Source organism: Mustela erminea, chromosome 6 (genome assembly GCF_009829155.1).
Source record: "Mustela erminea isolate mMusErm1 chromosome 6, mMusErm1.Pri, whole genome shotgun sequence".
NCBI classification, from domain to species: domain Eukaryota; kingdom Metazoa; phylum Chordata; class Mammalia; order Carnivora; family Mustelidae; genus Mustela; species Mustela erminea.
Genome location: NC_045619.1, coordinates 131,364,570 through 131,377,035, shown reverse-complemented (window position 1 = coordinate 131,377,035; position 12,466 = coordinate 131,364,570). Strand labels below are relative to the sequence as shown.

The 12,466-nt window shown below is 43.4% G+C and overlaps 1 protein-coding gene and 1 long non-coding RNA gene across 8 annotated transcripts in view; one reads left to right on the top strand and one right to left on the bottom strand.

The window, feature by feature from the left end:
* Positions 1-4,346, bottom strand: part of LOC116594387 — a 97,041-nt gene extending 92,695 nt beyond the window's left edge. For all 4 annotated transcript variants that reach the window (XR_004287194.1, XR_004287192.1, XR_004287193.1 and 1 more), the window contains exon 1: positions 4,190-4,346. This is a non-coding gene — a long non-coding RNA (uncharacterized LOC116594387). The remainder of the gene's footprint in view (positions 1-4,189) is intronic.
* ARMC4 (armadillo repeat containing 4) overlaps positions 4,093-12,466 on the top strand; it is a 184,930-nt gene continuing 176,556 nt past the window's right edge. The window contains exons 1-2 of one of the 4 annotated variants that reach the window (XM_032349730.1): positions 4,093-4,174; positions 8,176-8,438. In XM_032349730.1, coding sequence (XP_032205621.1) covers positions 8,215-8,438 — 224 coding nt within the window. In that variant the 5' untranslated portion in view covers positions 4,093-4,174; positions 8,176-8,214. Of the gene's footprint in view, positions 4,175-4,447; positions 4,528-5,316; positions 5,405-8,175; positions 8,439-12,466 lie in introns of those variants that run through there. The other 3 variants (XM_032349729.1, XM_032349731.1, XM_032349732.1) reach the window with 3 other exon arrangements.

Here is a 12,466-nt window from a genome sequence, read left to right as displayed (position 1 = left end):
ACTTATCAGATAAAGGGCTAGTATCCAAAACCTATAAAGAATTTATCAAACTCAACAACCCAAGAACAAATAATCCAATCAAGAAATGGGCAGAGGACATGAACAGACCTTCCTGCAAAGAAGACAACCAAATTTCTTGCAAGAGACCCGTGACAAAGTGTTCCACATCACCGGGCATCAGGGAAATATCAATCAAAACTACCACCTCACACCAGTCAGAATGGCTAAAATTAACAAGTCAGGAAACAACAGGTGTTGGAGAGAATGCAGAGAAAGGAGAACCCTCCTACACAGCTGGTGGGAATGCAAGCTGGTGCAACCACTCTGGAAAACAGTATAGAGGTTCCTCACGAAGTTGAAAATAAAGCTACCCTATGACCCAGCAATCTCACTACTGGGTATTACCCTAAAGATACAAATGTAGGGTTCTGAAGGGGCATATGCACCCCATTGTTTATAGAAGTGATGTCCACAATAGCCAAACAATGGAAAGAACCTAGATGTCCATCAACAGATGACTGGATAAAGAAGATGTGGTATTATATACAATGGAATACTATGCAGCCATCAAGGGAAATGAAACCTTGCCATTTGCAACCACATGGATGGAACTAGAGGGTATTATGCTGAACAAAAGAGTCAATCAGAAAAAGACCACTATCATATGATCTCTCTGATATGAGGAATTTGAGAGGCAGGGCTGGGGGTTGTGGAGGGGCAGGGAAGGAGAAAATGAAACAAGGGATCGGGACAGAGACAAATCATAAGAGACTCTTAAACTTATGAAACAAACTGAGGGTTTCTTGGGGTTGGGGGATGGATAGGGTGGCTGGGTTCTGGACATTGGGGAGGGTATGTGCTATGGTGAGTGCTGTGAAATGTGTAAGACTGATGATTCACAGACCTGTACCCCTGGGGCAAATAATACATTCTATGTTAATAAAAAATAAAAAAAAATCTTCCTAACAACTTTCATTTGCTCCTGGAATAAAAGCCAACTCTTTTGTCATGGCTTCAAACCTACTTTATGTAATCTTGCCCACCTGTTCATCCTCTTCTGCCCTACACTCTGCTTCCACTGTTTACTGTGCTCCATGCCACTGACCTTCCTTCTATTCCAGATTCTCGATAGACTTTAATGGAGTATTTTTGTTTGTTTGTTTATTTTTTGGTCAACACCCAAATTTAGACACCCTAGATCTGCTAACAGACTGCCTGGCACATGTTGGTAGCCAAAAGCAAGTATTAATGGAATAAATTGATGGTCTAGAAAGTGAGAATCTAAGGAGAAAGAGCCATTTCATTTCCAGACCATGGACCTTGGTCAGAAGTGATCCACTGAGAGCTATCTTTGTGCACAGGAAGACAACTGAAGCTGTCTGATGGCTGGTCTTTACAATGGAAGGCGGGATATGGCAAATTTGGTCCTTAGGACTTCCTCAGACTTCACACTATTTTGTCATCAGAATTTCTGTCGAAATTTGAAAAATTCCATGGAGAGAAAATCCTTCCCCTCAATGAGACTTATCCCTAATACTGTACAGTGTAAGTGATGGTACTTTCCAGCAAGCTTTATGAAGTTGCTCCTGTGTTTGGCTCTTTGTGACTAAGGTACTGGACACTCAAGCAGGCCTGTACATGCTTCTCTTGGCTGCTTCACACCGGTTGGCCCTACTTCAACACAGAAGAATGGGCCCCGGAGAGCTGCTGACTTTTTTTGTTTATGTAATATTATGTGTTGAATTAGGCTGAAGACCTACAATGCATAGGTTGAATTCCCAGTATCTCCTTCCAGAAACTAGGCTTTTTACTAGTGAATTATGTTAGAATGAGATAATGAGAGTGTAGTCTAATCCAATATAGATTTGCAAAATTTGCAAATTTACAAAGTTTGCACACCGAGACAGGTGTACAGGGAGAAGTCATGTGGACATGAAGATGGCCATCTACAAGCCAAGGAGAGAAGCCTGGAATAGGTCCCTCACTTACAGCCCTCAGAAGGAGCTAACCCTGCTCACACCTTGATTTTGGACTTCCAGCCTCCAAAACTGTAAGACAACAAATTTCTGTGGCTTCAGCCACCCAGTGTGTGGTGCCTTGTTATGACAGCCATTGCATTATAACACGGAATCTGTGCCTGAACTCTACAGAGGAGCTGAGCTGGTCTGAGCCAGGGTGGGTGGTTTCTCAGGGAGCATATGTAGCTGACGTAAAGCTGCCGGGAAGGGCCAACTACTCTCCAGTCTTTCCCAGAATCCTTGACAGACTTTCTGTCCAAAGGAGTAAAGCTCCAGCGGGCAGAACTGGGTCCCATGTCCAAACTTTAGGAAGGCAGTGCCAGGAAGTCCTCGGCTGCAGCAAACCCCTAGCTGGGTTCTCGGTGTTGAAGGCTCTTTCCTGAACACAGCTACTCAGAATCATCCCGTGGGTTCTATCAACTATGTCTGAGGAAATGGGAGCTTCACCCTTCTGTGCCTGGCTCAACAAAGAATTCCAGGTAGCAAGGGATCTTTGTCTAGGGGATTCACCAATTTTATTCTTTCCATATGTCACTCTTCTAGATCTTAGAGATGGAGACTTGAGGGGGGGGACAGGAAGGTCCGTTTCATGGAGCTTACTGTGGAGGTAGCAAAGGGGCAGTAAGACAGACTAGTCAAGACAAATCCTACTGGGAGACTTCTTTAGTTTGGGTGGTCAGCACTCTCTGAGAAGTAGTCATTTAAGCCCAGAGCATGGAGGAGGGGGATGGTTGGTGGTTGGGGTCTAGGCAGTCCACAGCCTCCAGAACTGAGGCATATCCACTTAGAACTCCAACGAGGCAAGGTAAAACTGGAAGAAGCCAGCTGGAAATTCTACAGATATTATTACATGATCTTTCCTTCTTGCACAATCTCAGGATTAATAAATTAAAATTTTGCCATCAGATTAAGCAATGGTAGATCATAACACCTGGCCTGAATTTGACAAATGAGGACACGGCTACTCAGATCTTGGTGGGTCTGGCTTTCTCCAGCTTTGCAAATCAAGGTCAGGTGTCCTGAATTTGTAGATCTCTGACTAATTTCTACGTCGGGCTCAGTAATGCTCTCTCACATAATACAGCTGGTTAAAATGTGCAAGTGACAGAAAACATCCAGAGAAATTTTCCTGCTCCAGGACTGTTTCAGCAACCCTCTGAAGGGTGGATTCTGACCCTCACCAATGTGTGACCTGCCTCATTCTATAAATACGGTGTTGCAGCTGTCTCAGAGTGTCATCTGTTCATTTCTGGAAGGGCTCCCTTCAGATTGTATACCTATTAGCATATAATCTTCCCTTCTGATTCACTGCAAGTCTAGGCTTTGTTGGAGGCAGAGGCTACTTTAGGCAAAATGATTCCACTTCCAACAAGTTTTACACTCGAAGAAGAAGAAGAAGAAGACAACAAGAAAAAAGAAAAGAAAGAAAGAAAACAAAAGAAAAAAGAAAACTCCAAACAAAAGCCTAATCTATTTTATTTCTCTGTGTGTCTGTGCAAAGGCTCTGCTTTTAAGCCAGGACAATACCCTAACATGTAATAACTTAAAATCATTTGTATCTGTGTCTTTGACTTTAGAAAAAGAATCTAGTTCTAGTTCCTAAACACACGAGCACCCTAAACGATCCAGGACCCGTCTCTAAACACTACCCCTGAAGACAGTATACTGTTCTTGCTCGCTTTTATTTATTTATTTTTCTCCAAATAGTTTCTTTTTTCCACTCCTTCAGCCCCTTCTGGTTTTTCAGAGCTGGGACTCTTGCTGGGAGAAGTGTCTACAGGTGAGGCTAAGGCCATCTTGGTAAAAGGTAAAAGGCATTTAAAAACAGGGCGAACCGTTCTCATTTCGGGTCAGTTCCCTGAACGAGACTCTTGAAGATCAGTTTCTGCTTCTGCACGGAGTCCTCCCGTCTGTCTACCGCAGGTGCTTTCCGGAGGAGCCCACTGAGGCCCCAGACGTCCGTCGAGAGCCCCTGCGTTACTCTGCGAACTCAGTGAAGGTTTAGGGTACACAGAACCCCGTATGGAACACGGCAGAACCCCTGTCCAGAAACGCGGGGACGCACATAAAACGGTGTTTCTACCCAACGCGATTTGCTTTCCGTCGCGTTCATTTGCGGCTCAAGCCCCTCGCCGCGGGGGGGGGCCTTCGCGAAGGTAAACGTTTCCCACCTGGTGGCGCGAGTCAGGACGCGTCCTGGAAGGAGGAGGTCGGAAGCACGGTTTCCAGGGGGGCGCCAGCGGGGAGCAGCGGCTGCGGGCGTCGGTGGAACCCCGCGCGGCAGGGCGTCCCGCGGACCCGCGGCTGGGCGTGCGGGAGCGCGGGGCGGCGGGGGCGCACGCGGCTGCGGGCGGGGCGGGCTCTGGGCGCAGCTGCGCGGCAGGCGCGGCGCGGTGGGCGGGCTCGGAGCTTCCCTCCGCGGGGCGGCGACGCGCGGCGCCGCCGGGTGTTTACCTGGCGTCCTAGCAACGGGCCGCGCGCGGAGGGGGCGCGGAGCCTGGCGCGGCAGGTGAGTGCGGCGGGTGGGCGCAGGGCGGCCGCCCGGGGGGACTCGCCGCTGCTCCTGCGGCCCCGGGCCCCGCAGCTCGCGCTCGCCCCGCGCTGGGGTCCTTGCAGCCTAACGCGTGGTTCGAGAGATGGGGGCGTCTCTCGGGCCCCCGCTTCTGTCTCCTCTGCCTCTTCCCTTTTCTCCCCTCGGGCCCGAGATCCGTCCCCTCGCCTTCTCTTTCCCTCCCGCACGGAGCCCCTGCCTCCCCGCCGACACCTGGCCCCTGCCCGGCCACGTCCTGCTCCTTCGTCCCCGAGCCCCCTCCCACCCTCGATCCCCCTTCAGCACCCCATCTCCTCCTTATCCGTTCTGCTTCTCAGGTCCACTCCCTGTCTCTTCCCCTTTCTCCTCCGCCCTTGCGCCTGTGCCTCCTTCTAGCTGTCCCGTCTTCACCGCCTGCCCCTTCCTGCCCGTCCTCCTCACCCCTCATCCCTAGACACTGAGTCTCAGTTCTAACGCTCGTCACCCGCCTGGTGGGTGCCATCAGCGCGGGTTTCCCCATAGGGGCTGAGTGTACTTTGATTAAGGGCGCTCTTCATGCCAGTTCCTGAAATGTAACTTTTTCTGTAGCTTCATCATTCTCGCAAGGCCAGGGTGCGCCCTGACGCCCGGCCCATGTTACCAGCCGCATTTCTAGATCTCAGAGTGGAGGTTCACATTCCCCCGAGCTTCATAAAGAATTCGGGTTTGCTTCTGCTCAAATGTTACAGAAATTATTCACGGACGGGTTTCATTTTATTAAGGATAACAGGAAGCTTGCCACTAGCCCTTGAAAAAGAAAAATTCTTTACAGCGATTTGATTAGTACAGAAAATGAGAATTCGTAGAGAAAATGAATGTAAGTGATTTTCAATTTATGCAAACACATGCATAAAAACTTTTTTCCTGTTAATCATTAAATTTTTAACAATTGCACCTGAATGATATGTGCTATGTATTCACATGTATTCGTTGCAACCATGGTTCTTAGGCCAAAAGGACACCTGGGTTGACTGTGCTGAGAAACTGGGGAACAACCCGTTTTGATAAAAAGTGTTTTGTATTTTTACCTGAGTTATACTGACCATTTTTTAACACCTCTGGAATTAGTGGAATAAATGTTGTAGTTCTGGTTCTTTTGGTAAATGAAGCCATTAGAAATTTCCTAGACTTAGCATGAAAAACACTAGATTACCCTTTTTTCTTTTTAAAATTTATTCAGTTAAGCCTACAAAGTATTTTTTTAATCCTTTTTTTTTAAACCTATCTTGTCTTGTTTGGGATTTTGTTCTATCCCCCCCCCCCCGATAATATTTTATATGCCTTCTGGATTGTCCTAGGCCCCCCTGAAATTTTCTTGGACCTTCTGCTAAACTGCCTTCTCAAATCAAACTGGTTCATTTTTGCAGCTCCTGGTTTACCAGATTTAGAGAAACAGTTTGAAATGATTCAAAAGTGTTACAGTTTTTTTAGTTACTTTTGTATAAAAATTTATCATGATGAAAAGACCTTTTTGCATTTCTTAGCTCTTTTTAAAGTGTCTCCCAGGAAGTTGCTGTCTGGGATGTTCACTGCTACATTCTTGTGTAATCTGTGTACGTCCACATTTTCCTTTAAGATAGTACAAGAAGGAAATGATACACACGCCATAGTTTTATAAAACCATTGAAACAAATGGTATAGTTAAGATTAAAAACAGAACTGTGCACCCAGGACTTTCTTACACAATGAACTTATTTGTACTTACCTTGCACTCTCATAATATTGGGCAAATCAACAGTGTTACGTATAAGATCAATATATGCTTTTGTGTTCTGAATCAAGCAGTAGAAACAAACTACTGGAATACTAGCATAAATGCACAAAAAAGTTTGTATTCTAGTTGTATACATCTTATTTTACTAGCAATATATACAGACATAAATATATATATATATACATATATAAAAATATATACATATTTATATACACATATATCAGCCATTCTCAGCCCTGAGGAGTATCATTTTTTATAACAAATGTCTTGTAATGCCTACTTTGCTACTCCAAAATCAAAATCCTAGATAATAATTCTACATACACGCACAGTTTTAAATGTTGTTAGTGTGCTGACTGTAAAATAAAGGAAAATTAAAAGGTAAATCATCATAATACAATATCAGCATGGAAATGCTCAGGTACCACTATACTAGAATATGCAATAAAGTAGCCAGATGCTCCCGCCTTACATAGAATTACCTACTGTGAATGCAGTGGCTCCAGATACAAACATGTCATTGAAACTTAAACGGCGTGATCAGTATGGCCATCAGTGGCATGATTTTCCAAAACACTCAGCTCTTGGTAGACTTCCATATAAAACAAAGTATGTACAACCTTCCTTTGACTTACATGATAGTTGCAATCCTGGAAAATTCAGTGTATATCAAAACTATGGGGAAAATACTTTGTGATTATCTGTAAAGTGGAACTAGGTTCTAAGCACTGGTATTACCTGAAGTTTTTCACCTGCTAGATGCCTGGAGATTGTGGCATAATTCTTCCTGTCGTGCACATTGCTGGACGTCTTACATTCTTGGTTCTCATCATTAATGCCAATGATATCCCCTTCCTATCATTTTGAAAATGAAATGTCTTTTATAATACTTCTGTATTATGAGTACTGCTTCCCTGGGAACTACTGATCTAGGTGTCCTGTTACTGGATATCAAGATTGAACACGGTACAAAACCCATAATCTCCAAGTCATTTCTGTAGTCTTGGTACTTCTAAGCTTTAGTCATAGTGACAGAGGAGGCTAATTCTATTCTATATTTGACTTTATAAGTGGTCTGATATTCTGGAAGGAGGGCTTTAATGATTCCTAAAGAGCAAAAAGTATAGACTATCAGGGAACAAAGCCTTGAATGTTCACAGTGAGAACTTGCTTTCTAACTTGGCTCTTATTTAATGTTACGGATACTATTTTCTCTTTAAAGGGAAGTCAGTGCTGGAGGTGGGAGGGGTGGGGGCATGGGGTAACTGGGGGATAGACCTTAAGGAGGGCAGGTGATGTAATGCGCCCTGGGTTTTATAGAAGACTGCTGAATCACTGACCTCTACCTCTGAAAGCAATAATACATTATATGTTAATTGAATTTAAATAAAAATGAATTTTTTTAAAAAGTCTGAATAACAGAGTTCAGTTTAACAGCATGGTTCTCAACGATGAGCAGCCCTGGCTCGGAGGAGTGCTGTTCACCACCTCCGGCTCCCACACACCTGCGGACCAAAGGCCTCCAGGTGACCACCCCCCAGTTCTTCCTTCCACCCTTGGAGTTCTCTAGTTCTGTTTGCTGCCCAGTGACTTGGATTTCCCCTCTTAGGCCCAGGGAAATGAGAAAGTAACTTAACTTCAGGGCAGACAGATATTGGAAAACCCAAGCGCCCCCCCCCCCATCACTTTTCCTTAGATCTGGCTCAGTAACAAGGAACTATTTTATTGCATTAAAGAGCAATTCGAAGATTAAAAAATCAGCCACTACAATTAATAAGCAGAATGTGGGTTGGGTGGTTTAAAGGCTTGAAAATGAAAACCGTCTGGGGAAAAGGGGCTTGCGATCCTCTGTCTCTCTTTCCACTCCCCTGCAGTGTGTGTGCTAAGCTCAGATCGGAGCCTTGAAGGATCCCATGGGTGTGGCTCTGAGGAAATCCGCGCAGTGGACTGCTGCAGGTTACGGAACCAGAACCTTGGAAATCACTCCTCTCAATGAGGCGATACTGAAAGAAATTATGATGTTCGTGGAGAGTTTTATCTACAGACATCCCCAAGAGGCAAAATATGTTTTTGTAGAACCACTTGAATGGAAAACAAACTTGGACCCCTCAGCGTTTGAATCGGGATATATAGTCAGGTAAGCCGGTGAATCGCTTCTAGCAACTAGTATCGTCATTGTATATATTTCTCTTAATGGGTTTGTAGGTTTCCGGCAAGTTATTTAACATCTGTGAATCTCAGAAATATTCTGACCCAGGGATGGTGGACGAGAGGCACTCAGGTGAATCTGAGGATATTTTGTTTGGCCAACACAGTATTCATCTAATTTTTAAATTTTTATCTGAATTTCTTTTGATATGGGATGCATTTCCCCAGGTCACCACACTCCCAGAATTTGCTGTTGCTTCATGTTTGGGCTTTCTGCTCACCCATTCCACCCTCCAGGTGCAAGTAGCCATTGGTTTTGTGATCTCGGATAGAGACAAAATCCCCTCTGGTATTTAAATCTACTAATTCCTGGGGCGGTGGAGAGAGAGTGGTAAATTCTCACTACTACAAATTTTTGACAATTAGTATTGTCCTCAAATGAGAACCTTCCAACTCTGAGATTTTAAAAAAGATCCTACCTCTACCTCAAACAGGGGGCTGTCAACTTAGCTCTTGCAAAGAAATAGGTAAAATATATATGTATTTATGTAAATGTAATTATAATTATAAAAGATTAATTTGAATATGCATATGTAAATCTTTTCTGTTGTTCTGGTCAGCTTCAGTTTATTTTCCACTTTCAGACACTAGGAGCTTCTTTTCTGTCACCATGTTCCTCCCTGGTTTTGCATGTGAGCTTTTATTTATTTTTTTAAAAGATTTTATTTAATTATTTGACAAATACAGATCACAAGTAGGCAGAGAGGCAGGCAGAGAGAGAGGAGGAAGCAGGCCCCCTGCTGAGCAGAGAGCCCGATGTGGGGCTCGATCCCAGGACCCTGGAATCATGACCTAGGCCCTCAATCCCAGGACCCTGGAATCATGACCCAGGCCGAAGGCAGAGGCTTTAACCCACGGAGCCATCCAGGCGCCCCCCACTTGTGAGCTTTTAAAGCCTGACCTTATCCAAGACAGGTCACTAACCAGCCTCAGCTCCCTAGAAATGCCTTTTCCATTTTTTCCCTTTGGGGTTATTTGTGAAAATAAACTCTGAATTTCATTCTTAGAACTGAAAAGCCATTCTTGAATTGCATTTCAAGAGCGCTTTGGTTCTGCCCTAACGATTACCTTCTCTCTGAATTTCCTGGTGTCTTTTTTTTTTTTAATTGAATTTTATATCTATCTGTGCCTACGGTCACTTCCTCCCAAAGGGCTTGCCATTATTTATTGCTCCTACTTCAGTTCAGTCTAGTGTCACACATCGTTTTTCCTGACCTTTGAAAGATGAACTCATCTGCAAAACCCTGTAGTTCAAAAACATAGGAACTACTTAGCACAAAGATGGATTTAAAGCAGATGTCAGAGAAGAATATCATGAGTGTCATTGTATCTTGCCTCTGTCCTTATTTTGCATTGCAAGTACATGTATGACCATATCTATGACCTACTTAGGTGGGCTATTACACACACCTCAGTTAAATCACTATTTCTCTTTCTTTGTCCTTGTCTGATTTCTTTTTTGCTCTATTTCCATTCTTATAATTCTGCATCCAGTCTTCACACACAGTGGTCCCTATTAAGCAGGATGTCTCCACATTTTGGCACCATGTGTGTTTTGAACCAGCTGCCCCTTGATTATCCTCCTTCTGTCAAATTGGCAGGGCAACTTTTCCTTGTGCCTGTATATCCATTTTCTATCCGTTGTTCTTGTTTCTGAACTTTATGGTTGATATCTCTGATGTTAGAAGGGAAAACAAGGATCTTAGAGTAACACTTGTTGTATTTGAAGGAAACCATCCCTTTGTGGCTTGATGAAAACAGGTAGGTACTGGTTGTCCCGAAGAAGGCAAAGGATACAGCTGAAATTTCGATACTCATAGAAAAAACAAATGTTTATACATCCAAGTCTTGACCATTCTCCTTGCTCTACTCCCCAAATCAAAGAACTGTTAGCAACCCATAGCCACTTGGTATGTTATGTCTAGTAATATAACAAGTGATATAGACCAGAGATGCCTTCAATGGCTGGAAGAATGTATGACTATTATTTTTTTTTAATTTTTAAATTTTTTAATAAACATATAATGTATTATTAGCCTCAGGGGTACAGGTCTGTGAATCGCCAGGTTTACACACTTCACAGCACTCACCATAGCTCATACCCTCCCCAATGTCCATAACCCCACCACCCTCTCCCGATGCCCCAAGAATGTATTATTAAAAGAGCCCCAGCTGCCTCATTCTTTGCCCACATGCACTCTTCTTGCTTAGCTGTTGATCCTTAGAACACTATATTCACTTATTTAAAGCAGAGAAACTGCTATCCTTTCAAATAGGATTCAGGTCTATAAGTCCACGTAGATACAGATACCTTAGTCATCATAAAAGCTTTGAGCTTGGAGTCCCTGGGTATGTTTTCCCAAAGCCAGAATGTTCTTGGGTATTTTAGAATATTTAGGCCAATTCTTCTTCTTGGGAATATATATTCTCTCAGCTTCTTGTTCTAAAACAAGTTGGTTATATCTGCTTGGAAATTCTGTTGAAAGAAGCAAGCTACGCCCTTCTGTTGATGTCTTTTGTATTTACACGTATGGCCTGATTTCTCATTTGATGTTGTGCATCTCCAGATGCACTCTTTGTAACAGTCAGTAAAAGTGTGATCAGCCTTCTCCTGAATTAGTCTAACAAGCATCTGACGTCGAAACCAATCCACTCATCCAGCACTGGAAAGGTTTTATATTTCATTGCCCATCTTCTTTTGTGAGGGTCATTGTTGAGTAGATAGAGTTGTTTTCCTTTAAAATCATTTCCAGTGTATAGCTCTTTGTCATTTAATAACACTTCTCATCGTCTCTCCATATTCAATGTTTTGGGGAAAATAGCTCCACTTTCATTTTGATGGAAATCTTAGGTCTCCTTGTATTACCATTTTCAATTGCTTTTGTTCTGATCAGACAGGATGAGATTACTAATCTTTTTAAGGTACCTCAGAATGAAGCCTAAGTCCCTCTAAGCTAAGGACAGATGACACCCTCCAATGATTGACACCATCTGTTGGTGGCACACAGAGTTGAGTTGCTTTGACTCATTAGACTGGACCTTGGGAAATTTAGAAACCGCGTAAGTGTTCAGAATCACTCAGTGAAAATGTTACTACCTGTTTTCTTCTCTCCTTCTTTGGGAGAACTATGATTTTTGAATCATATCAGCTTTAATCTTGTGGTATTTCAGCTGTCTGAAATATCACAGCAAATGTCTCTCTGCTGTCTCAGTCATTGTCTGAGTTGGGATAAAGTCCCCTTCTGGTAGGACTTCTGGGTGGATGAGAAGTCAGGTCCTGAGCAGTGGCCCTTGTCCTGCCCACTTCCCTCTCAATTCGTGCCTTTCTGGTTTCTAGTTTTCTTTTTTTATTCTTCTGTAAATTTCCACAGGCATCTGTTTTAATGCTTATTTCCCATACTCCTTGGTAATGGGCATTGTTTGATCTTTTTGCCTTTTTGTTCTAGTTCTCTTATCAATGTCACGAAGGCTCAGTTACATGATCTCCGATCTTAAAACTGTATTATCTTATGAGACTATAATTATTATGTCTTGGTAAAACTTCTTTTTAAAAGATTTTATGTATTTATTGGAGAGAGAAAGAGAATGAGCAAGCAGGGGAAAAGCAGAGGGAGAGGGACAGGCAGACTGCCCTTAGCGCGGAGCCTGACAGGACTTATGACCCTGAGACCATGCCCTCAGCCAAAACCAAGAGTCAGACACAAGCAACTGAGCCACCCAGATGCCCTGTATTGTGGTGATACTTCTATGTCATGCTGTTAAGATCAATGGCCATAACTTTAGTTAGCTGAGCTCTTTGTTTTTCGTTCCTGAGAATTACTAACTAGTTTCTCAACGATAGCTTCATTTCCCTTGTTACTATTTAGACTCATTTATTGAGTAATTACCGTATTCCGGACACTAAAGTAGGCACTGGGGATGAAATAAATGAGACATTCTCCTCCTCTCTCGCTTTAT